The sequence below is a fragment of the Pholcus phalangioides genome, unplaced genomic scaffold (assembly GCF_987345545.1).
Source record: "Pholcus phalangioides strain wild (caught in Gottingen) unplaced genomic scaffold, Ppha-v1.0 ptg000172l_1, whole genome shotgun sequence".
Lineage (NCBI taxonomy): Eukaryota > Metazoa > Arthropoda > Arachnida > Araneae > Pholcidae > Pholcus > Pholcus phalangioides.
Window position 1 is genome coordinate 7,535,016 of NW_028301637.1, and position 25,346 is coordinate 7,560,361.

General features: G+C 38.9%; 1 protein-coding gene across 1 annotated transcript; it reads left to right on the forward strand.

Moving 5' to 3' along the window:
- Positions 1-2,948: 2,948 nt before the first annotated feature.
- LOC149063653 (uncharacterized) lies at positions 2,949-23,590 on the forward strand. The gene is made up of 7 exons (XM_089255707.1): positions 2,949-3,072; positions 3,652-3,790; positions 7,292-7,467; positions 10,132-10,249; positions 14,628-14,746; positions 18,183-18,360; positions 23,221-23,590. The coding sequence occupies exons 1-7, from the start codon at positions 2,949-2,951 to the stop codon at positions 23,555-23,557; spliced, it is 1,191 nt and encodes a 396-aa protein (XP_089111833.1). The 3' UTR covers positions 23,558-23,590.
- The last annotated feature ends 1,756 nt before the right edge of the window (positions 23,591-25,346 follow it).

The following is a 25,346-nucleotide window of genomic DNA, read 5'->3' on the forward strand; positions in this document are numbered from 1 at the left end:
CTCAGGGCACCACTTAAAACTGAACTTTCAGGGGGTTTTTCTGATGGTTTCCAAGAGAAACTGAATCCGCGAAATTGTGATTTATTACATAAAATCGAACAATAAACTTGTATGTGAATATGAATATAACCTGCATCGTTTTAGCTGAAACAATTTGAGCGAAGTAAAGTATTTCTTCACAAAAAAAATTGTAAAATTAAAAACAAAACAAAGATGTCAGAGAAATTGAGAGATTGAAAGTACAGAAAATCACCAATTATAACTAAATGCCATCCGAAGTAAACGAAGCTGCCAATTATTGCTAAAATCACTTGAAAATCGACAATGACGAGAAGAGGAGCACTACTGCAAATTTCAGAGGGTTGAAATTAATGGGAACAGCTTTGGTATAAGGGACAGGTTGGCGATTTTTGGCGACTTTTTTTCCGGCGCCAAATATGTCCGACGGTCCGAGAAAAAGTCGCCAGACACTACGTGCGCCAGAAAAAGAAATCGCCAGCATATAAAACAGTAAAAAACAATAAAAACAAATGGTATAAACAAAAATAAGCTCTGGATTGTTTAAAAAATAAAACTGTGGATAAAAATAAATCAATCGGGGTTTAAATAATACCCGGGCATTGTTTAAAATAAAGCGCGGACTGTTGTTTAAATAATAAAGCGATCAGGGTATAAATAAAATACGGGCACTGTTTAAATAAAGGAAACAAAAGGGAACAATACAACCTGACCAGCGACGAAAATGTAATCCAAAAACACTCGGAACAAGCACAAGCGACAAAATGGCTGTACGGCTGTTTGAAAAGACGCGCTAAACAACTAACGCCGCCTAGCAGAATTTTCCAGAACAGTGACAACCCAGCAGAACAACACCGAACCAGAGTGCGCCAACGATGGCAACTTATCGCCGGAAAAAAGTCGCCAATTTGGCGTGTCCCTTATACTAAAGCTGTTCCTAAGAAAATCATCTCACGTATTTGTCAAACATGTACGATTTTTTTGTTGAATTAATTTACTTAATTCATTGGGACTTGCAATAGCCGTCTATGTGGCAAGTTTTTCAGCTATTTTAGCAATAGTTTTATGCAACTTTATCGGTTGTTTTATTAATATTATTATCAAGTTATACAACCTGACTAATTAATGAAGTCTAATAAATTTTGTAATTCAGTCGTGGCGGCGCTGCTGTTGCAGCGAGAGATATTAGGTCCAAATGCTTGTGTTTTACCGCCATAAGTTGGTTGCTTCTGAGTTGCCGTCGTGACGGCCGTGTTGTGTTCATATTAATCTGTGATTTACGTTAAATAATTATTTCGCTGTTTCAATGATGAGTAGTTCATGCTTTCGAACGTATATCTGCTTAAATCCTCAGCATTCTGGTTATGGGCACAGGTAAAGTAGCTGCTGCACGTCGCTTCCAAAGTGGACTACGTGTTTGCTATTTAATTTCCGTCTCCTTATAGTTGCAAATTGTGAACTGAACGTGAAATACGAAACGTGGAAGCTGCAAACGGAAGGTTATGCCGAGAAGGTACAACAATGTACCCATGCCGATCAAAAATCCAGAGCGGATATAATTTTGTCCGCTAGCTCAAGAAAACTGTCACGTGAAACATGTATTACATCTCATGTCTGGACAAAACTGACAAAATATGAGAGTTAAAGGGGTCGGTGGAAAAGGCAGCTCTGTTGAAACAAATGTCGTTTCGAAAGGTGAAATGTCTACTTTCGACTCAAGGTATGTCTGATCATTTAAATATTTTTTTGATATTGTCGACAAGATCCATGAAATGAACATTCTCATAGCTGACAACCTACTGTCGATTTCGAAACTTCAGGTGCGCTATTGAGTCCGTAAGGCGCTACCTACGATTGAAACTTTCAAAATAATGCTGCTTGAAGAGTGGGACGCAAGAAAAGGAAATCATCCTGATTTTTCAAAACGAACCTGCTATTCAACCAACAAAAAAACAACAACGCCAAAAAAATGCGACAAACGTGGGGGGGGGGGGTGTCAAGCCACAACGAATGTGCTAAAGCGCAAGCAATTCTGGAAATCGCCTGTAACTTCTGCGCTGTGAATAGCCACAAAGCTTCAGCGTGCAGGACGAAAAGCTGAATCTACGAAAGCCGCACAGGTTCCAACGTTTACCGAACACAGTGGGGCCTGAACAGCGAAGCTACGTCACATATGTGCAACGACGAGAGACTGTTTTGTGAAATGAAAAATCAATCGAACTCGCTCTTGAAACTGGCTGTAGATAAATCTCCTGAAGTGACTAAACGATATCGCTACGCTGTAACGAATCTATTTTCCTAGTATGAACATTTTTACTAAGTCTCTGTGGCCTTACAGCACAAAATGGCGTTTTGTTTGTTTATACGTTGTTAAAGAAGGTGAGAAGAAAACATCTATCTTCCAAGAGAAGAGAACGTGAGTTGGAATGTGGCTTCCGTCCTGGAAGGTTGTCTGTTTTGAGTGTGCTTCGAAATAAAGGCTTCTTCGTTAAGTTCCGTAGTTTCGTGTATAAATTGGACACCCCTAATATCAAGTGTTAAGGGATATTCCGCCACCTCCCAGAAAAGAGACGCACCTCCGACACGACGTCCCTTATAATGCTAGATATCGATATGCTAGATGGACGCGGGACCGGAACAATTCGCCTAGGGAATGTTTACTATGCTCCCGAGCTGAAAAACAATCCCCTGTCGACGTCAAAGGTACTGCGAAAAACACGTCTGTCATCTTCACCAATCGAAAAGCAAGAGTCACAGATGGATCGGTACTCATTCGAGCGCAACACCATAGAGACCTGTACATACGTGCAACCAAGCACCGAAACCTCTGCAGTTGTCACCGATCTTCAGAAATGGCATCAAAGATCAGCCACGTATCAACAAAACGGTGTCGCTGAGCGTATGAATCACATAATTGCGCAGATGGCAAGATGTCTATTGATCCAATCCAAGCTTCCACAAACTTCTGGGCGGAAGCTGTCGTTTGTCCCCGGAATCAAGCACCGATGAATCGCACAATTGTGGAGATGAGCGTTTTCTGGCATCAAGCCACATGTATGTGGTGTTCGAAGGTATAAGGGTTGTGTTGAGCAAGCGATAGAAAGGCAAATTTGTCGAAAGTGCATCGACTATATATCTTCGCATCAGCCAGCTGTTAAAAAACTTCGTACACATGGTGTTATACCAAGCTCCGAAAGAACTTTGTATTTGAAGCCTTCCATCCGTGAACTGTCCATGAAGTTCATTGACTACAACCGTGACTGTGTTTTGTGACAATCAATCAGCAGCAAATCTTGAGAAAAATCCTGTATTTCATGCTAGAAGTAAGTATATTAACAAAGGATACTATTTCGTTCTCGAAATTCATGAAAATGAAAATTCATATACTGTAGTACCGTATGATTACCGCACCATTTACCGTAGCATATAAACTGATACATGTATGTAAAATTGGTAAAATTGATTTCATTTCAATTAGCAAGAAAATTGAAAACTACGCTTTATATAAAATCACGAAGTACTCTCGCTGGTTAGTGTGTTCAAAGGAAATTGCTTTTGTAATTATTCTGTGTTTTCCTAGTAGTTTCTTGTTTTCTTTAGTAATTCCAGCTGATATAATTTTTAATTATGTAGCTCTCGTCGTTCTGGCACTGGTTTGCGGCTGCTTTGGTGCGATTTTGGTGTCGAAAGAGGTGCATAATGCGACGTGCCCAAAAAGTAGCCACGTCAATTGTGAATGTGGAATAACTACTGTCAAAGTCCCGGTGGAACAGTGAGAAAATTTTTATTCATTTTTAAATACAAAGATTACATGAATCATTTAAAAAGGGTTTTCCTAGGATATCCCACGTGATATTACCTATACTGTATATGTTACGCAGTAAATGTGATAAATCCGGTTATTATGCATTTTGGGAAGTTTGATGAATTTCCATAAATTTATCACATTCACTGCGCTGCGATTATTCACAATACCCAAGCGTTACATCGTTGGTAAACATGATAAATGGTACTACTGTAAAACCTCTCACAACGGTCACCTCCGAACGAAAGTAACCTTTGAACAATGGCCACATTTTCTTGTAACAACCCATGTATTTGCATTAACATTAAGGTTAACCTCCGAACAAAAATTTTCGAATAACGGTCACTTTTGGAAATTAGAATCGAAGAAAAATTATGCATTTTATCACATTAGAAAAATAACCATCAATATTTGCTTTGAAGGAATATTTTCTTCTTTGAGCCAGTGGAACATGAACATAGCTATGGATGTTTTCCTGCGTCAGTGATCTTCAAAATTTGGTCAGCGCACCCTGAGGATTCCTCAAGTAGATGATAACGGATGCGGTAGCACGTGAACTGTACTAGAAGCGTTTCAGTAAGGAATTATGGTTATAATTTGGCAAGTGGCCATGACATAGACCAAAGAGTCGGGTAAGCACAAATTGAAAATACTGCCCTAGACAACAACAAAACAAACTGACTGCATCGGAGGATGAATCTGATCTGAAGAATGCATATCTCAGGATTCAAGCAGCTCTTTACGCACTTTTCTACATGAAATTTTTGAGTGAAATTAACGATGAGAATATAATAAAGTTCTTCGTGAAAACTTCTACGCATCTTCAATAGAAATGCCTTCTTTCTATAAAAACAGCTTTTCTTAATTAATTATACCATGGATTGTTATAGTTTTACAAGCATTTGCTTGGTCGCGTCTGTGGTCGTTGTTGGGAGGTTTCACTGTACATGGCTTACTATAGAAGATACTATATATATGTGATACATATATGTATTGCATGATTATATACGATCGTAAGATTTGTTATCGTTTTGTCGGGGTCCGACGATATTCATCGCACATATATTCATTTGGGTTTTTTTTTTCATATTTATCAACTTCAATTACACTAGTGTATTATGTATAATGGGCTATTGAATAGTCTTTACTCGTTAACTAGAAGACCCTTCAATTGCTTCATAATGAGAACTTGAAGGAATCAACTAGGAGTACAGGCTTAAGGTCCAATTCGTACCTTTTCGTGGTGCACCACGTAAGTAGCTATGAGCATCCTCCAACCAGCACTGGCCAGCGTGGAGGATTATGGCCAAACACCTTTAAAAAAATAGGAAATCTGTCTATAAACTAAGGCATTCGTTCCCCTGCAGTCTGAGCGTCACTGGTTAGGACAGCGACTATCAAGACATGAAGACACCGTGCGCTAAGAATCTCCGGGTTGGACCAGGCTGTCATAAGATGATAACTTTGGCCACGTACAATGGAAGATATCTTTCATCAGAAAATTGTTTACAGAAGTTTGAAGAACTAGAAAGAATAAATTGGGGCAGCTCTTAGGTATCTGTGAAGTAAAAAGAAAAAGAGGGGAGAAAATCAAACTTTTTCCAGTGGACATGTATTTTACTACAGAGGAACATATAATAGAAAAACTAATGGGGATTCATAAAAAGTGGAAAAATCACATATTTGAATTAGATAGCACATCTGATAGGATTACAAAGTTGGTTATACAAATATCAAGCACATCCAATTTAGCAGGCATTAACCAATGTCTGCTACCAGCACAGACTTATGGAGCTGAAGCATAGACACTCTCAAGTACAAAGACACTCTATACAAAGGTTACAGACAACACAAAGGAGAGTGGAAAAATGTGTTAGGCATCTCAAAAAGAGACAAAACGAATCACTTGGATAAGGAACCACACAAAGTTATATGTGATATCAGGGAAAGAATTAAACGAAACGTTTAAAATGAAAATGCACTGTACATATTGCAAGAAGACAGGAAAACCGATGGACCACAATTATTCTGGATTGGTACTCCCGTGGTGTTGAACGTCCGAGAAGGCGCCCCAACGCAAGATGGATCGACGAGATCCGAAAAGTGACTGGAGTAAGCTGGATGGCTGAAGCATCAGACAAAGTGAAATGGAAGAATTTAGAGGAGACCTTCACCCAGCAGTGGATCGAAAATGGTTGATGAGAATTATGATCATGCATAATCACAGATGAAGGAGATTAACTTCAAGTATTTCGAAGTTGGCAAAGATTGCATGAGAAAAATCCAAAAGCAGTGGTGCTGCGATGAGAATTCAGTGGAGAATGACAACTTACCCAGGCATAAATTTTGCGAAGTAAGCAACAGATAGATGTCGGATGTGTGAATCAGAATGGAATTAAATCTCAAACAATACCTCAGCTAATGCAAAATGAAATGCTGCTTGTAACAGTAAACGCAACCCCCCACCCCCCAACATTGATGCCATCGGGAAAACCTTATCCTACACACAAACGTCAACTGATTTCCTTAAATATTCGGATTTCAATATTTTTATCCCTTCTATCGGTTGCGAAGAAACTGCAGCAGGTGAAAGCGTATGGATCACCGTGGAACCTTCCTCGTGAATAGGACGTCAAGGATCGCGAAATATTTTACCAGGAACTCATTGCTTGCAGATACTGATTCCACATCACTGAAATTATGTGATTTTTTCCTTCTTTTCAAATCCAAATAGACAAACTGAACCTCTTCGGAAAGAACATCACGTTTTTTCAACTGCGAAAAATAAATAATAAAAAAAAACAAGATTACGATCGTTGATCCTATTCAAAACCTAGAGGTGATGTAACACTGAAATCCTATGGGGAATGTAGAAAATACCATTCCACAGTCTCGAGTCTCCTCTACACTGACGTGCATCGAGAGAGGTCATTTGCACAGAATGCTTTAAAAACTAAGTAGTGATAAAAAGACATTAATAGATCAGCGGTTTCATCATCAAATTCTTTGTAGTATAACACTATTCTATTATAAAAGATATTATACCATGCTCGAAAATGTTAAAATACTCAAAAATTGCCGGGGAAAGGTATTGAATCACACAGACCCCTGCCAGCCCCTTTAGGTATATCCTGACCCGTCTTTCTTGCGTTAGTGGTGAAAATGATAAAAACATGCACTTATGCTAAAATTTCGGTGATTTATGCAATTATGTGCACTGACTGCAAAAATATACAATTGAGTATGCACTTATATATTATCCGGGCTATTGACGTAACTAGGGCTCTGATTTTTATGACCCTAAAGATGAGACGTCGTTACTAATCGGTAAAATCAGGTTTTTTAACTTATCAGCAAGGACGTTTCATTTTTAGGGCATAAAAATCCGAGCCCTCGTTATAACTATGATCATTGTAACCAAGTTTGACTGTACAAAAACCTAAAAGATATGTAAATGTTTCGTTTCAGATGCCGTAATCACGAAACCAATCAATGTGGACCCTGCAAGGATTCCCTGGCCTCGGCTCTCAAAAAATGCGGTCGATACAAGTACTGTTACAGCTGCTACACCGATGACGGAACTTGTGATACTTGTCTCATAGGCCGAACTGGACCGTACTGTGACGAAGAACTGATCACGACCGGTATGTTTCAAATTCAAATTTACGGAAGAATATTAAGTTGTATAGTATTTCTTATAAATACCGTGATTTCCCGTAATAAAGACACGGCTAATAAAACTTGCGAAATCAATTTTTAGGAAAACCGTCTCCAACAATCGCCCGATGAGTTTCAAGAATTCCTTCTCTTAAAATACTGGAAATAGTTATCAAAACACAACTCGGGAAGTGGATGGAGGATAATTATTTCTTGACGGAGAATCAACATGTGTTCAGGAAGTGAAAGACATGTATAACCGACCTCGTTTCTTCTATGATCATGTGACTAAGGCTTTGGGTAAAGCCGATGAATTTGAAAGAATCGTCATTGCAGGGTAACAGGGTTATGGAGAACGGGGAATTTTCTGAGATTTGATAGGTGTCATAACTGGAGTCCCTCAAGGAAGTGTCCTGGTTCTCATACTCGATCAAGGAATTGATAGGATCGTTAGCGAATTCGTAGGTGGCGTTAAATTAACGAGTGTAGTCGGAAAGTAAAGCGATGGGGGTGGGGGAATGGCTCCAGACGCAACTTAGAAAAAATATGCAGCATGGGAAAATGAATGGAGCACAAATTCCATTCATTTGGTTCGAACCAATCCACGTTTCATTTGTGAGATGAACGCTAAAACCATTCCGCATATAACTGGATGCTCACCTACTGTGATACTCTCGTGTTTTTTAACATTGTTCAGCGGTGGCCGAATAATCGAATAGTATGCTCGGTTTTAGTCTTAAAAAGTCTCTTCGCGTTATTCTAGATTCATTCTTCCATTTTTTCTGAAGCATAATTTGTCCTGGCGTGGAGTATGCCGTTGGTTTTGGGGACCCTATCTTCAGAAAGGTATAGACTTATTTGAAAGAGTGCAGAGAAGAGCCGACAAAACACTTGCCGGTGTGCAAGGCTTAAGCTATGAAGAGAGAATTGATTCGTTGAATATGGTTTTTTTGAGACAACATAGGCGTTCAACATTATAACCATTAGTAAGTTGAAATTAACCATAAATTTGGTCCCCCATATCACTAGTTTGTGATCTAGAACAGAAAGAAGAAAAGGAGCTCTAAAAAATCTTATTTTTAAAATATCCCCGAGATCAATCTACAATTCTAGGAGCGCCAAATGTTGTTGGACAATACTGGAAAAGGGTCCGAAGGTGACGTGTTCGAAACATTTTGAAAAAAATACCATTGACTCTACTCATTTAAATATTCTCAAAAATATGAAAATATCAGGAAGTACTAATATGGGTCGCTCACACAAATCGTAAATATGATTAATTTGAAAATCAAAGAGGCCAAGAATGAAATTTAAAATCCAGCAACCCTAGAGTGTTGGATTGAAGTCATTCAAACAACACACGATCAAGTACTGCACAGACAAAGAAAGAGAAATAAACAGTTTCTAGAGATACAGAGAAGCTGGAGGAGAGAATGGAAGAGAAAGTGAAAATATTCGTTTACAGATATCATCAAGAAGCGCGAGAGGCGATGAGTAGCTCGCTTTTGTCATTTTTAATTTTACTCGTCTTTAATAATTGCATTCTGCAGCTAATTTTTTTTATGCATTCATGGGTGAGATGAATGTAAAATCTTTTTAATAATTTTCTGAGGACGACACCTTGGAACGCTTTCGTTGTTAGAAATCATTTCCCTGTACGATTTTGATAGAAATAGAAAAACTGAAATTTATGTATCACAGATTATAAAACCTCACCCAGACTGCGTTACAGTAAAAATTTATAGATCGTGACTTGGCAAGTGAATAGATGAATAAACGAATGAGCAAGTGAATGGATGAACAAACGAATCAGCAAGTGAATGGTTGCATAACTGTGTGACCAAGTGAATGAGTGAATAAGCGAGTGAGCAATGGAAAATAGGTGGATAAGGGAGTGTTTGAACCAATAAATAAGTAAATGAGCAAGTCAGTTTATTGGTGGTGAAGAGATTGAAAAACTGAGCCATCAAATGAGTCAAATAAGTGAGGATAGGGATGATCAAGTGATCGTAGAATTGAGCGAATGCGCATATGAGTGAGTGAATGGGCAAACCATTGAGCACTGGAGTGAATGAATGAGTGAGCAGATAAACTAATGATTCAGCAAGTGAATGAGAAAACCGATGAGCAGATGGCAGAGTGAGCCAGTAAGCAAATAAGTTACAAAAAAAGCGTAGGAGTAAATGAGCAAGTGAGCACAGAAGTGAATGAATGAATGAGCAAGTGAGAATGGGAGCGAGAGCATGAGAAAATCAGTGTTCAAGTGAGCACAGGAGTGATTAAGAGATTTAATAAATGAATGAGCGAATGAGAAAGAGAGTGAGCAAGTGAGCAGTGAAAGAACAAGTCGAAAATGGGCATAGGAATAAGGAGGTCCGATGCGAGGCGTATCTCTCGTGGTGGCTACGACTCATAACAGATGTGTGTGAATAGAATTGTGTGGAAATAAAGTTGTGTTTTCAATATTTGTTGCATATCATGACGATTTCACTGATGATTACGATTCTTTTCGCGACGCCATAAGTGTTCGATATTCAGGTCATGCGTTTATTCAGATATATTTAGTATTATGTTCACAAAATCATGCATTGAAGGGTTATAAAAAAATCTGTTTTCTCATGTTTCGTATAAATTTACAAGTTTTGCTAAAGTTTCAGCTACGCACGAGGTCGACGGAAGACGTTCTAAACGGGGAAATGTTGGATTATGCACTTATCCGGAAAAAGTTTATTCTTCCACTATGTTGTGTCGTATGAGCAAAGAGTCCATGTAAGTACATTTTCAATGTGTAAACGCTTCGCACCATAATACACGATACATCGCGATAAGAAAAGTACCATAAAAGTTATGCACCAAAATACGCAATGCATTAAAATCGGCAAGGATCCGCTATTTGCAGTGCATCACGATAAGCAATACAACATATGCTATGCGCCACCATTGGCAATAACATTACTGCAAGCAATGCACTACTGTATACAGTGCACCACAATAGGAAATACACCACAATATGCATCGCAGCACAATACACGATGCAAGGCAATAAGCAAAGCAGCATAATTCGCAATGAACCACAATATGCAATGCAGCACAATACTCGATGCAGGGCAATAAGTAAAACACCATAATTCGCAATGAACCACAATATGCGTGTACCACAAGACGCAATACAGCATAATACGTGATGCACCACAATGCCCAATAAACACTGCGTTGCAATGAGCAATACTGCACGCTATACACTAAAATACATGATGCATAACAATACGCGATGACCCACTATCCAGTGCACCACATTATGGCACAAACCGTAATGCCTGACAATATAAAATGCACTATAATACAACAATACAGCACGTGGATGCACTGGGATATGTAATGGATAGCAATGCACCAGAATCAGGAATGCAACATTATTAGCAGTGCACCACAATAAGCAATACAGCACAACAGACGATGTATCGCGCGCAAGCACACACACACTAAGCAAAGCACCATAATGAGCAATGCACCAATGCACCACACAAGCACAGCATTACAATGTGCAATATGGCACACGATGCACAACAATGCGTAATGCATTATCATACGCAATACATCACAAACAGGGCTGCACCACTATTTGCAGTGCACCACAATACGCAAAGCACCACTATTTTCAGTGCACAACAATAAGCAATGCAGCAAAAAATACGCAATGAACCATAATGAGCATGGCACCACATTACGCCCTAAGCATGGCATTACAATAAGCAACATAGCACGCGATGCACTAGAATCAGCCATGCACCACAACACTCAATAAGCACTGCATTATAATAAGCAATACAGCATGCGATGTACTACAATACCTAATGTTATGCAATCGACCACAATCAGCGATGCACCACACTACGCAATAAACACCGCATTACAATACAGCATGCAATGCACTCCACAAATGCTCCACTATTTCCAGTGCACCACAATAAGCACTACGGCGCAATGCACAATGAAAAGCAAGAAAAGAATGAGATTCATCAACGGCCCCTCGAAATCAAACTTTTCAATTTCCCCATGAAAGGATCTGTCAATGGCCCACCCTGGGTACCCGGACCCTGTGTGTTGGGAGCACTGGTGATATATGTACATTTTTAGCCAATTCGCAAATTATTTCTCCCATTTATGTCCGGTCTGTGAAATTCTTCAATCAATTTCACCGAACCCCAAGTATTAGAAGGTTAAACACTGACATAAGTGATAATTTAAAACATCATACATACTGTAGAAAATTAAAATCAACTATTATATTTCAAAAATCGGAAATAGTGGCGATAGACAGCTTCTTTCGCACAAGCACCTCCACACTTGTCAGACTCTTTTCTAGTGTCGGATTTGATTGGATAGTTAGTATCACGTGATCAATGACGTCTGATTAAGGATTTCCTCTCTAGTTTTGGCTGTCCTTCGTAGTTATGGCGATTTTATTTATATTTTTGACATTATCAGACAATTAGAATCAGGCTACTGTGACGTTATAGAAACATCACCGTATGTGTAAAGTGTACCTCCTGCTGTTACGTTTGGCAACTTATCGCCAAACACCAGGGTCTGTTAACGATTTCGCTTTTATTTTGTCATTACGACTCATTTGCTCACACGATAATATTACAATGATAGAATTTAACAATACTATAACGATCATAATAATAATGATATATATTATATTATAATAATTATATTGACATGCAATAAATACAGCGGCTTGCCGAAACACAATTTCTATGTTTGGTTTTCTAATGAATCTATTAGCATTATGAATCAATAAATGATAGCAGGGCCGAGCGCCCAGCGAAGCTGGTTACTATTGTCAACTTGATGCAACTGAACCACATTTTGATTAAATCAGAAAAAAAATGAAAACATTTTTTAGTGATTCACACAATAAACGATAACTTGTTATACGGGGGTGGCCCCCATTCCCCTGTATCGCCAAGTTCGCTGTTTGGGAACACCCCCCCCCCCCTCATTCCCGTGCATCTGACAATTTGTGGTGAATTATAATATAATAAATCATATTTATCCCGTGCAACGGTTAAAAGAAAAAAATTAAATGTAATAAGAAATTAAACTTTTCAAACGAAGATGTTAGAAGAACAAATTGGATGGTTATGAAGGGACTCGAACTCATAACCTTCGTTTTAAGCGTCTCGTGAACTTCCCACAGCATCAATCCCGGTTGCCGAACTGAAGTTAAATTTAGAATATCCATTATTAAATGTCGCTAGGAAATATGGTGGCGCCAAATGGATCAAAAGTTACGGTAGCCTCGCGGTCTACTGTGACGTTTCTATGACGTCACAGTTGCTTGAAAAAAAAAATAGCGCCAAAGCCACATGCAAGGGTTACAAGGAAGAAAATCCTGATTTCACGTCTATGATCACGCACGTCCAATCAAATCCGACACTAGAACAGAGTCGGACAAGGATTGAGGCGCTTTCTTTTTCGCTGTGCTTGCCTGCTTCAACTGGATTATAATGACTTCTCTGTCTGCTAGGGCTTTAATCCTGTTTAATGAAATAATATTGCCATGTTTCTGGTTGTGGTGAAAACAGAGTCCGTTGCCGGAACAGAGTCACGCACATTCGCTACACGCACATTCCCGCATGTACCGATTCGTTGGGGGTTCCGTAGGGGGGGGGGGGGTGCATGTGTGGTGTAGCAGCAGTAGGTAGGCCCTCCAAAAAATGGCTCGGGGATCCATGATGTTCTTAAGTCAGCCACCTCGTTGGGCATCTTGCCTGTTGTGTGCGTTGTATTTGTATTTTCAGGGATACAGGCGCGTATACACTAGCGCGCGGATCATGCAATGAAAGCATTCACAATTGGTTGTTCAGTAATTTGTACAGTGTTGTGAACGATTCTTGAGCTGTTTTCACTGGACCCACCTGGAATCAGTTTCTTCAACGAACACAAAGGAAGTCTGTGTACCTATGAGTGGATTAGAACCGCTGCGGGGGGTCGTGCGTTACAAGATTGGCTCGCTAGTGTATATGCGCCTAAATGTAGCCCGTTCCTCTGTCTGTTATAGTGCAGACCGTTCGCTTAAAGGCGCTTATACACTAGCGCTCCAATCTTGCAACGCTCAATTCCCTGCAGCAGTTCTAATCCGCTCGTGGGTACACAAACTTCCTTTGTGTTCGTTGAAAAAACCGATTCCAGGTGGGTCCAGTTGAAAACAGTTCAAGAATCGTTCGCAACACCGTACAAATTACTGAACAACCAATTGCGAATGCTTTGATTGCATGATCCGCACGCTAGTGTATACGCGCCTTAAACGGTAAGGGGCCGTTCAAGTATTACGTCATCATCGATGGGGGGGGGGGTAATCCGATTTGCTGACTTTAGATGACAAGGGGGAGGGGGGGCTTTGGATAATGCTTACGTCATCAACCACCCTTTATGAAAATATGAGTTAGGATTCAGAGGGGCAGAGCTGATGACGAAATTTTGCTGACAGGGGTGGGGGGTCAAAAATGGCTAAAAATTTGTTAACGTAATACTTGAACGGCCCCTAACACGGGGTCGATTGAAGCAGACGGATTGTATCAACCACGTGTTTCTATTCAGACAAATACAACCAGCTTATATGACGTGTGGGAGACAGAGCGAAGGGTCATGAACGGTTTGCTGTTATTGTTCAAGCGAGTGGTCTGCGATATAACATACCTTTCCTACTGAAGAAGGCGCTATAGTAGCCTGGAAACAGCTTTTTGGTGTTTCTCTTTTCGTGTTTTGAGGTTCAGGCGTGGGTTTTCTATTTTATGCAATGTGCTCAAAAGGTTTTTATATTATCCATATTGAAATTTGCACTATTAATCCAAGTTCACTGAAGTTTAATTAGATAGGTACGGATTCAGTTTCAATGTGGTGTGATTATTTTCCATCCAGGAAACTATTATTTTTTTCCATACATGCAATTTTGCATGAATTGACATGAAACTTCCGACACACGAAGGGTTGCCACAAAAATTTTCAAAATGGGGGAATGATAAATGTTTCCGCATTTATAACTGTAGAAGTGCGAATGATTAAGCATATATTTCATAGACGTGTATAATCAGTATACGTGTACATAAAAATATCGAACCTTGTCAATTTCTCGCAGCCATTGTGATATTCAATGCATATGGGGACATGAATTGCCCAATGGCAAAGATGTGGACTACTTCAAATGCGATGGTGACACTGGACATTGGAGTCCATTCGACATACAAGACTGCACCCGTGAGTATATCCATGATGAAAACTATAATACTGATATTGCCCCTGGCAGGGGCAACGCCTTCTATAGCAGAAAGCCCCCGCGCGATGCTCGTGACGTCGCTGAAGTAATCTATTTCACCTATGGTCACTGAATACATAGTCGAATCCCGTTATAACGAACTCCAAGAGACCGAAGAAATCACTTCGTTAAAACGAAATTGCGTTATAAAGGAATTCCAGGTGTTTGCAATGCTTCTATGCAAACTTATCTGGGGGATTAGAAAAGGGTTCGTTACAACGAGATTTTCGCTGTAACGGTATCCGTTAAAACGGGATTCGACTGTAGTGCGAAAAAAAAAAGATTTCGCATACGTCGGCCTGTAATCCGCTTATATCCCGCAAGGGACAGAGCGATGGCCATGTTTGGTGTCATATCTAATGGCTACAGACGAAATGGACGACTTCAGTGACGTCAAAGCTTCGCGCGGAGGCTTTCTGCTGTAAAAGGTGGTGGCAGGGGCGAATCTAAACTCACTTTTGGGAGGGGGGTGATTTTACAAAGTGTCGTGGACAATGTGACCATATATCATGTCCCGTATTTTCCCTGTTTTTCTTCGTCCCGGTTTCTGCTATTTCTTTGGTCGAAATTTTCTTGAATTAATTATTTTTGTTGATATGGGTAATTCTCAACGGATTCAATATTGTCATATAGAAGTTACGAAAACTTCATGAATTACTCCATTTGGCAACATTGCATATTTCACTTGGGGAGGGGGGGGAGTGATCACCCCTCCGTGCCTGGCTCTTAGGCTCATCTGCATTAATAAAATTACAGCGCTTGTATTAGTGAGCAATAATAGTTCTATCATTTGATTTGAATTCGATAATGAAAATATAGATTTGTGGGTGGCGATTGAGGGGGTTTTGAAGGAGATTCGGTTAAAACAGGGCTGGATGATAGCTGATTCTCTTAGATATAACCCTCGAATTTTTCCGCCCGTCTCATTTGATTATATCCATAGCCTGGTGATAACTGACACCGGTCATTTTTAGATCCAAACGGGATATCAAGCAAGGCTGCATTTTGAGTCCGACCTTCTAGAAATCGTATCGAATGACTTTCTTGTCCATCAGCTATTGATGCTGTACTTCACTATCCGAACTGGTTGTAGAGTAACTAAATCACTCGAATAATATACACGATTTCCAGATAGTTATTATTCCCTATGCATCTAGGGTCACCGATCTGGGTATTCTTGTTGATGAGCGACCTAGATTTTCCGAACATTGTCCTCCGGTGGTCCAAAAAGTGAATAGAAAGCTCGGGGTCGGGGGTTTATTCTTAAAAGATCTCTCTGCGTTCTCCTAAAGTCATTCTTCTGCTTTTCTGAAGCTTAGTTTGTCCGGGACTGGAGTATATAGTGTGATTTTAGAAACATTACCTGCAGAGGGACATTATCTTGTTCGGGAGGGGGGGAGGGGGGGGGGGTCGGAGTGCAGAGAAGAGCCATTTTTGCATTGGAAGAGCGCAGATGTCGGATGATTGCTTCGTTACGGAGGCATCAGTGTCATTTAGTAAGGGAAAAATTCCAGGTTGTGGTGTCGCAGGGAATTTTTCTCTAATACGGTTGTGAATAAATGGAGTAGCTTACGTCCGGGCATCGTGAATTCTAACACAATTGGCACGTTTAAATAGGCAAGTACGAAAAATATATTGGAATAAAACGAGAAGCTATCCATACTTAGATGAGACAACCTTGATATTTTTATGGGTAAATATAGGCACAAATATAGTACATTTAAATTATATATAATTATTGGTTTTTTATTGCTCTTATTGGGTTGCTGTATTTTTGATATAGTTTTGATGTATTCGAAGTACATATTTTCTTTGCACATCTTTTTTCAGTCACCACGTTAGGCATTTTGCCTGTTGTGGTTGTATTTGTATTTGCTGTAGTTTCTTTGCTGGTTCGAAGGGCCGCGAAGGAGGCTGCGATCGATTGGTATCGAAATTTGTGGAATCTGTTTTTATTTTAATTTCAGTATGCCCTCTAGGTATCTGGCCATCGTAATACGCAGCGGTTCCGGTTATGGTTACGAAATTTCCAAAAAAAAATACAATGGCACCACAAAAATTATATTGCGGAATTGGAACAATTATCATTAAGAACGACCAAGAGCGTTGGAAGGTCTGTCTGGATTGGTCTACAAGATATCGACGAAAAAAGAAACGTTAATCAAAGCGCGATAAGCAAGAGGATGAGTGAGGCGGTAAGAAGTTATATGAACCCCCAAAAGGTCCCTACTTAACGCGTATCCGCCGTGAAGTTCTTGCCAAATTGCGAGAAAGAAAGACCATTAGCCGACAGACTCGCGTTATTTCTCGGTGTTTTTGCGAGAACTTCACGGCAGCGAGAGCAAAACAGAAACCTCGCTGTGAGAACCCTCTTATTTTCCTCTCTTTATTTCACGACGTTTTTCGGGGGGTTGCATGCAAACCCATCTGGACTTGTTCCGATTACGCATTGAAATATGGGTTTTGCCTTTTCTTTTTTTTGAAATCCCGTAACCATAAACACTGCGTATTGCGGCAGTGAAAAGGCCTAATACATCGAGGTCAGGATGAAGAAAAAGGAAATAAACGATTTCCAAAATTTCGCACCGGTAAATTCATCATCATCCTCCCTCATGACCCTTCAAATCAACAACGAAACTTTCTGGCCACCCAGTATATAAGTAATTCCATCCCGTTTCAGAGAAGACGGGGTGGCTTTATCTACGTCCCTGCGTTCATCCACGTTTAAAAAATATTCAAAAATTTCGGACCTACTCGGCACATTTCATGAATTGAAATGGTTCATTTAATCCTTGACGCGGTTTTTGAAATTTCACTGATTAGCTTTGCAACCAATAATGCGTTTTAATTTTTTTGTTTTCTGTGTATGTAAAATTTTTATTCAAATTTAACGCATAATGGATGAAGTCATGTTTGACTGCAAAACAAATGCAGCCCTCTCTATCTGGGCTTATCGTCGCTGTAATAAGAGGGTAATAAGGAGGGGAGATATCTCGTAATTACCGAAATAAAAGGTATCAATTTAGGCGAGATTATCTCGTAAATGCAATGTAAAGGTCAATAAACATCATACTAGGATATTGTTTATTTATGCTGTGCTATGGGGCCGCGCAGTCCCCCGTGATTCTTCAAATATTACTTACTAATTCAAACGGCAGTAAATGCTATTTGAACGGAGTTTGTTTGCGGCTAATTTGGGTGTAACACGAGTTCAAATTCAATCTTGGTGGATTTTGAATTTCAACGATGCAACTTTCTCAATACGCTTTCAAATCTAAATAAACAGAGTCGAATTCAGGAAAGTGCATACGTGGGTAACCGTGATTGGTCTTTTCTTCACATGTGTTTGTAGCAACTATTTATTTATTTTCATTCCAGCTAAAGTTAAATGTGATTTAAGCCTTGTACCGACCGATGTAAATTCCAAAAAGGTCTGTTACACTGGCGCCCGCTTCGAACCTCCAAAGTGCGACGTAACGTGCGGTTCGAAAACGACCACGCACTTTTGTACGGAATCCGGAAGCTGGTACCCATCACTTCCAAAATGCGCCAAGAAGTAAGCATTATTTAAAAATTAGAAATAACTAACGGGTGGGTTGAACTGGCCAAAGGCTCCGAGTCAATCAGGAGCCCGCGCATTGTTATTCGAGAGTTTTATTTATTCTGAGATTGTTTTTTCGTCAAATATGTCAATATTGTCATCATTTATCAGTAAAGTACGAATATCCAGGTATTCTGACGTTTTTTAACTGAACTTCATTTAACTTATAATTCATTATAATATAACTTTTATAACTTATAATTAACTTATTAATTCTGGAATTAGTCACAGAGAAGGAATGAGGTGAAGAGTATTTTACAGTAAATATCTCAAACATCCCCCCCCCCCACTGCCTAATCTAAAATTTTCTTTTACATCATATGCAGATCAAATTTCTCATAATTAAAAACGCAACCTGAAACAATCAATGCAATAAAATTTCCTGCCATAATGCATACACAACCAATTTAAAATGAAATGAAATAAACATGAAATGTAATTAACATTAATTGCAATCGACATGCAATGCGAATATACAATTTTCAATCGATATGCACCGCAAATATACAATTTTCAATCGACATGCACTGCAAATATACAATTTTCAGTCGAATAATATGCATTATGCAGAATGTAATTCCAGCAGCTTACAGGAATTTTGATGCTTACTTTTACCAAGTACTTAGGTTAGCATGTCAGCAGGTATATCCAAAGAAGCTAAATATTTGACATTGATAAAACTATTTTCATAAATTGCACGACCAAAATGGTAACGTATGTAAATATGCTTGCATCTAGCATAAAATGCAGGATATTGTACAAGCTTTTCTGCTGACTGACACAGTCACGCAAAAACACAGTCACGGGTGCAATCAATGAACTTAGAGACACTTCACGGGTGAAATTCTTCATATACAGTTTCTTTTGCAGCTTCGAATAACGCCATGTACTCCGCTTCCGTCGGTGATAACGCGTGTCCTCACTGTTTTCGAGAATCCCTGAAGCATAAACCACCCAAAAGGGGGCTCTCTCCCCAGACGGCGTTCCAGGAGGAGGACACCCACGCTCTTTAGTTTTAGTTTCAGTTCCTCTTTTCACTCTGTTTTTAAAAGAGTGTGCTTGTTGTAGACGTGTATGGTCAAGCAGAATCATCATCATTATATAGAGAAATTAGACACCAGTTAATTGTTATATAATTCAATTCTTTTCTTATTGAGAATCCTCCAATCGAAAGACCCTCTGAAATAGGGGCGTCCGCGAGTGACAATAGGATACGTATTCTTAATATGGATATCGAATCTTTGAAGTCGGATCGTAAAAGTCTTCGTGCTTCATTCACGAGATGCGAGTATCGAACATGCATTGGCAGATGATTTTCAAGCGAGTGAATTATGATGCTTCATTGACTGGTAAGATCTCAACCGTTTGGAGACGGTGGAAGCACAAATTGCGGAAATATTGCAGAGTCAAAGGCTGCACGACCAGAGAGAATTATGGTAAAGCTATTCCGCAGTTTATTGACAGATTTGGAAGGGACGATTTCTGGATCCAAATATATGTCAGAGACGTCTTTCAAATGTTCATGAGCAATGCAACCTCAGGAAGATAGATCTTGCAATCTGTCTTCCTTCCTTCGATCTCTATACGACAGTTTGGAAAGCAAGTTGACGGCATTGGAAAGTTTAGGAAAGACGAAGGAGAAGTTTGCTGATTGTTTGGAGTCACTCGTGGGTTCGTGTGTAATGGAATCTATTCTCCAAGCATGGGATAGAAGTCGCTCTAGTAAAGACGCATCGGAAAATGGTAGTGTCACCACTCACTAAATAAACTGATGCAGTTTCTTCGAAGTGAAGTTCGAAGTGAACAGATGATTGCTCTAGCTCAGAAGGGACTGGGTGTGCAGAAAATGTGTGCGTCACAAAAACAGGAGCCCCGACCACCCACCATTGCTGCGTTAGTTAGCGCTGATTCTGATAACGATGGTAAGCGAAATTTTGCTTGAAAAACCATAAGTCGGCAGAGTGTCTCCACGGTTAAAAAATGACACTCAGCTAACGAAAAAATATTGCCGTGAAAAATCGATCGTGTTTTCGTTGCTCGAAAGTGGGACATTTATCTCGCAACTGTAAGAGTAAAGTTAAATACTTAAAGTGTGATAAATTGAATTTAGTAATAATGTGCCCAAACGAAAAGAAACTATTAATGTTAGCTAACAGTGTAATAAACGCCACTGCGTTATCCAATCACTCCTTAACAGAAAATGTGTACTTGCAAAGTCTCGAAGTTGAATCCTTCTTATCTGTTGTGACGAGGTTGTCCCCTACTCAATTAAATAGCTCATCATGGGGAATGGGTCCTCTTGGTTATTGGCGTCTCCCGAAATCTGACCAGTAAATTCAATAGCTTGTCAAATAAAACAATTTGACTCATAGAAAAGGAAGGTGAAATTGTGTAATCTCAATTTTTCAGTGAAGGAAGTTCCATGTTATTCCGTCAGATTTTCTGACCATCAATCGATTACCCGTTTGATAGCTTGGATCTTGCTTTTCATTTTCAATGTGAGGAAAGAAAACTCATCCAAGTTGAGAGGAGAACTCTCTGTTGATGAAACTGAAACGGCAGAAAAGGCGCATGTAAGAATTGTCAGACATAATACTTTCCTGTCCCTTCAGGATATTCCTGTTCTTAAAATATTCACAGATGGGAAAGATATACGAGTGAGGACTCGAATAACTGAACGTATAGAAAAATCATCGTTCATATCGCCCATCTTGTTACAGTATAAATGTTTATTTACTCGTCGGCTAATTGAGTATTACCTTAGGGAAAACTGCCATGCCGGGATGAAAATTCTTCTAAGTATTTTAAGAGAGAACACTGGATATTCAGGGCGTAGGTTCATAAGAAGTGTCTTGAAATATTGCGTTAGATGTAAACGTTTTCAGGCTAAATCTCTCAAATATGATCGCGTATCACTTCCAACCGATAGGGTACAGGATACTTCGGTATTCAAACTTGTAGGTGTGGCATATTTCATTTCATTTATTCATCATCCAACACCAGAAAATATCCGGTCACAGTTTGAGAGGGTAAAAAAAACACATTACACAAAAAATAAAATAAAACTTAAAAATGATAAAGTACACGAATAAAAGTAATGGCCCAGGCAGACATAAAAATTTAATTAATCAACGAATAAAGTTGATGGTAAAATGAAAAATAAAGTAACATAAAAAACCAAATATGAAATTCACTATAAAATATATAAAATTGAATGTAAAATACATAAAATTGGGAATAAAAACACAAAAATCCTATTGCTTAAAAAGGCGATTCCTAAAACTCTTTAAAGGGGAATAAAAAATACCTAGATGCCCTGTTTGACGATTATACAGATGACAGAATCGATAAATGGGATTAAAATTACATAAATTTGTTCTGTACCTCTTAATTGCAAATAAATTATAAAATCTCGTTCGAGATACATTGGAACATTAACGTTAACTTCCCGTAAAATGTGCATACAATCAATGTTATTAAGTTATTATGAAATAACTTATGAAAAAAAGATATCAATAAAAAATCTCTACGATCACTTCGACTAACAACATGAAATTACGAGCGTAAAAACGTACCAGTTAGAATACCATGAAATGATTTTTTGAAAAAAAAATGTTTGAGAAATCTATATTCTACAGACTCCAATAATTTGATTTGGTAATCTTGAACTAGGTTCCAAATAACGCACGCATATTCACGTTTGGATCGAATAAGAGAGCTAAACAAAACTGTTAGAACTTTGGTATCTTCGAAATCCTTGATAATTCTCACAATGTAGCCTAGTTCTTAGTAAGAACCAAAACCAATGTCATTATAATGTGTTTTGAGAAAGTAAAATCCGAAGAATATAGGACACCAAGATCAGTCGTCGAGTCAGTCCCGGACAAAGCAATATTATTTACATGGTATGTGTTATAACAACTGTATGTGATAACAGCACACATAAAGTAATCTCGGTAAGGCCAGACACCGTTTGGGGCCAAATATTAATTTACTTCATTGCATTTTTAATTGGGTTGCTGTGTTTTTGAAATATATGACATCCATATTTGTTATGGGCATCTTCTTTTCGGTCACCTCGTGGCCTTGTATTTGAATAACGGACTCAAAAATCTTTGAAAAAACAAAAATAATTGTCACCGGTCTGCAGTTCGTGAGACAAGCCTAATTCCCCCACTTCTTATAAATTGGAATTATTTTGGATTTTTCCATTCATGAGAAAAAAACTCCAGTCGTTATTCGTTATAGACAAGTTAAAAATGATCAATAATGGATACACAAATAAATCCACACAAGCTTCAACAATATAAACAGGAATCCCATCAAAAACTGAAGGCTTTGCATTCTTGAGGTCATTGACACATTTCCTAATTTCACCAGCCGTAATGTTACTCACGCTCAGTATGTCATTATCATTTGCACATCCAATGGATGATCTGATGTCGACTTTATCAAAATTGTTGGAGGGGAAAAATAGATCCAAAATATTTTGCGAAGGCATCAGCAATATCAGAATCAGTTGATAAAATATTGTTTCGAAAATATGTTTGAGAGATTCGTCGCCTTTGTAGTCTAGTGATCTAAGGCGCTCACCCGCAAAGTGAGAGCACGTGGGTTCGATTCCCCGCTAAGTGCACTTGACTTTTCTCCCATTTCCAAAAATTCATCTTCGCAACAGTCAGTTGTTAAAGATTACTCATATGGATAGCGGAGAGTGACGTCATCCTTGCATGTAAATATGATCCCATATCATCTTCAAAATCCGTTATTGATATTGTGTATAACGTAATTTTTCTTTCTCTGCTTGTCTTTCAGTGGGGTGACCAAAGAAGAGCCTTCTTCCGAAAACGTAATGGCCGAAGATGGACACAGTAATTCTGGTACCAATGATGAAGATCACGATAGTGTAGTCAACAAAAATGATAAATGTCGCGTAACATTTATCAAGGAGGATTTCAAAACCGTAGATTTGAAGAAAGAAGATACCAGCGATATCATAAAAAACATCAACGAATTTACTCTGAATACCGTAAAACTTATAATGAGTAATGGCACTATGACATTATTTGAGAAGAGTGATATAAGTCGTATCATAAAAACCATCCACGCATCTAAGGATGCCGTAATTGTCATCCCTTTCAAGTCTGATTAAAAAAATGGAAGAATAAAAATTAACTGATGTTTGAAAAGATATTGATTAACACTTTATTATGTCTCTCGACTCTTTCTTGAAAAAACACAAATAATAAGGACGTCTGGTAACCCTACTTCCGTTCAAAAAAAAAGAGACGAAAGATAATTTTTCAAAATTATTCTCCTGAGCTTATTTCCATCTAAAATTATATCCCGTATTTTGGACACAAAGAAAATGTGTTCCCGGGTACCGGTCATGGTACCCGGGAACTTGGGGTTGACAGAAGTTCTAACTTTTTTTGAGCAGTGTGATAGAACGTGCGCTCTATGTGGGATATTCTGTAGGGTAGGGATGCGCAACCTTCGCCCCGCGGCCCAAATGCCGTCCGCGAAAGTTGCTCTGGTTGAAAAGTATCAATATACCCAAAACAGGATATAAATAAAATATTTTATTCATATAAGTGCAGGATATTGCTAAAAAAACTGTCAAAAGCAAAGTAAAAATGTCAATTATAGCCAAAAGTAATTTCCACTTTCAACCAAATAAATATAACAGTCCAAGTGCGTACAGAAATTTTTTTCTGGGGAAGGGGCACTTTCATTTCGGGGGGAAACCAAAGTGATAGAACAATAGATTTTCCATCATTTTTCCCTTTTTTCAGTCATTTTCTCACATTTCGGGGGGGGGGGACTTGGGTGTCTGGTCCCCCTCACCGCTACGCCTTTGTAACAGTAACAGGTAGCAAAGGTGCCAATTAATGCTAAAAAAATTGCCAAAGCGAAGATGGTGTCCATTACAACCAAAAAAGATGTACGAAGCGAAAAAAAGTCGAAGGCATGTAAAGTTGTCAATTACACCAGAAAAAAACAAAAATATGTAATATAATAGCGATAAAGACGTAAATTTTCCATTTACCGACAATAATATTTCTCTAAAATTGCCAGTTTTGGGAAATAGATGTCTATTACAAGTCACAGTGGTGTTTGGTTATATTCACTCAAAAATGTGGTCAATAAACGTAGTGGTTAGATTTGAACGAATATAACCAATAAGCGTATTAGCTGTTTTCAAATTTTGTGAAAGAACTTTTATAAAACTTTTATAGTGCAATAAGGTTCATAACAAAAGAATGGTTCTTTGTTTTCGGAGAACTAACTTTGATGTTTTGAGTGAAAGGTTAGAAGGAGTTTTCAAAGACCGGTTAGAATCAGTCGGGGTGGCAAGTCAATGGGAAGTATCAAGTACGAAGATGTCCTTTGTTTTGCATGACATCATGCCCTTTGTTCGTAAAAAGCGTACATCGTGCCCCCTCTGGTAGAGAGCATAAAAGGTTGACGAAGTGACCTACCATTGTTGATTGGTATTGGAATCTAGGTTGGCATATAAAATCGGCTCTGAGCCAAAATCATTTTCCGAGTACTTCAATAATACATAGATGTAAGGGAACAAATTCTCTCCCGCTAGTATGGTGTAGGGGTAGAGAGCAATGCAGGCATGTGCAGTGCTTTCAATGACTTTTTCGCGTCGGTTTTTAATAAAGGAAACGATATTCAACGTACGGGTGTTGCTTGGAGTAATGAAATGCTCTACGATATTCAAGTGGAAGACGTGGAGGTACTAAACCTTCTAAAAAATGTTTGTGCAAGCAAAGCACCAGGATCAGATGATATCTATCCCACAGTCCTCAGGAAATGTGCTAATGAATTGTTTGGGCCCATCGCACAGATTTACAGCAGTGGCGTTGCTGAGGGTATCGTCCCAAGGTATTGGAAACTTGTTAATGTTGTTCCAATACTTAAGAAGGGTA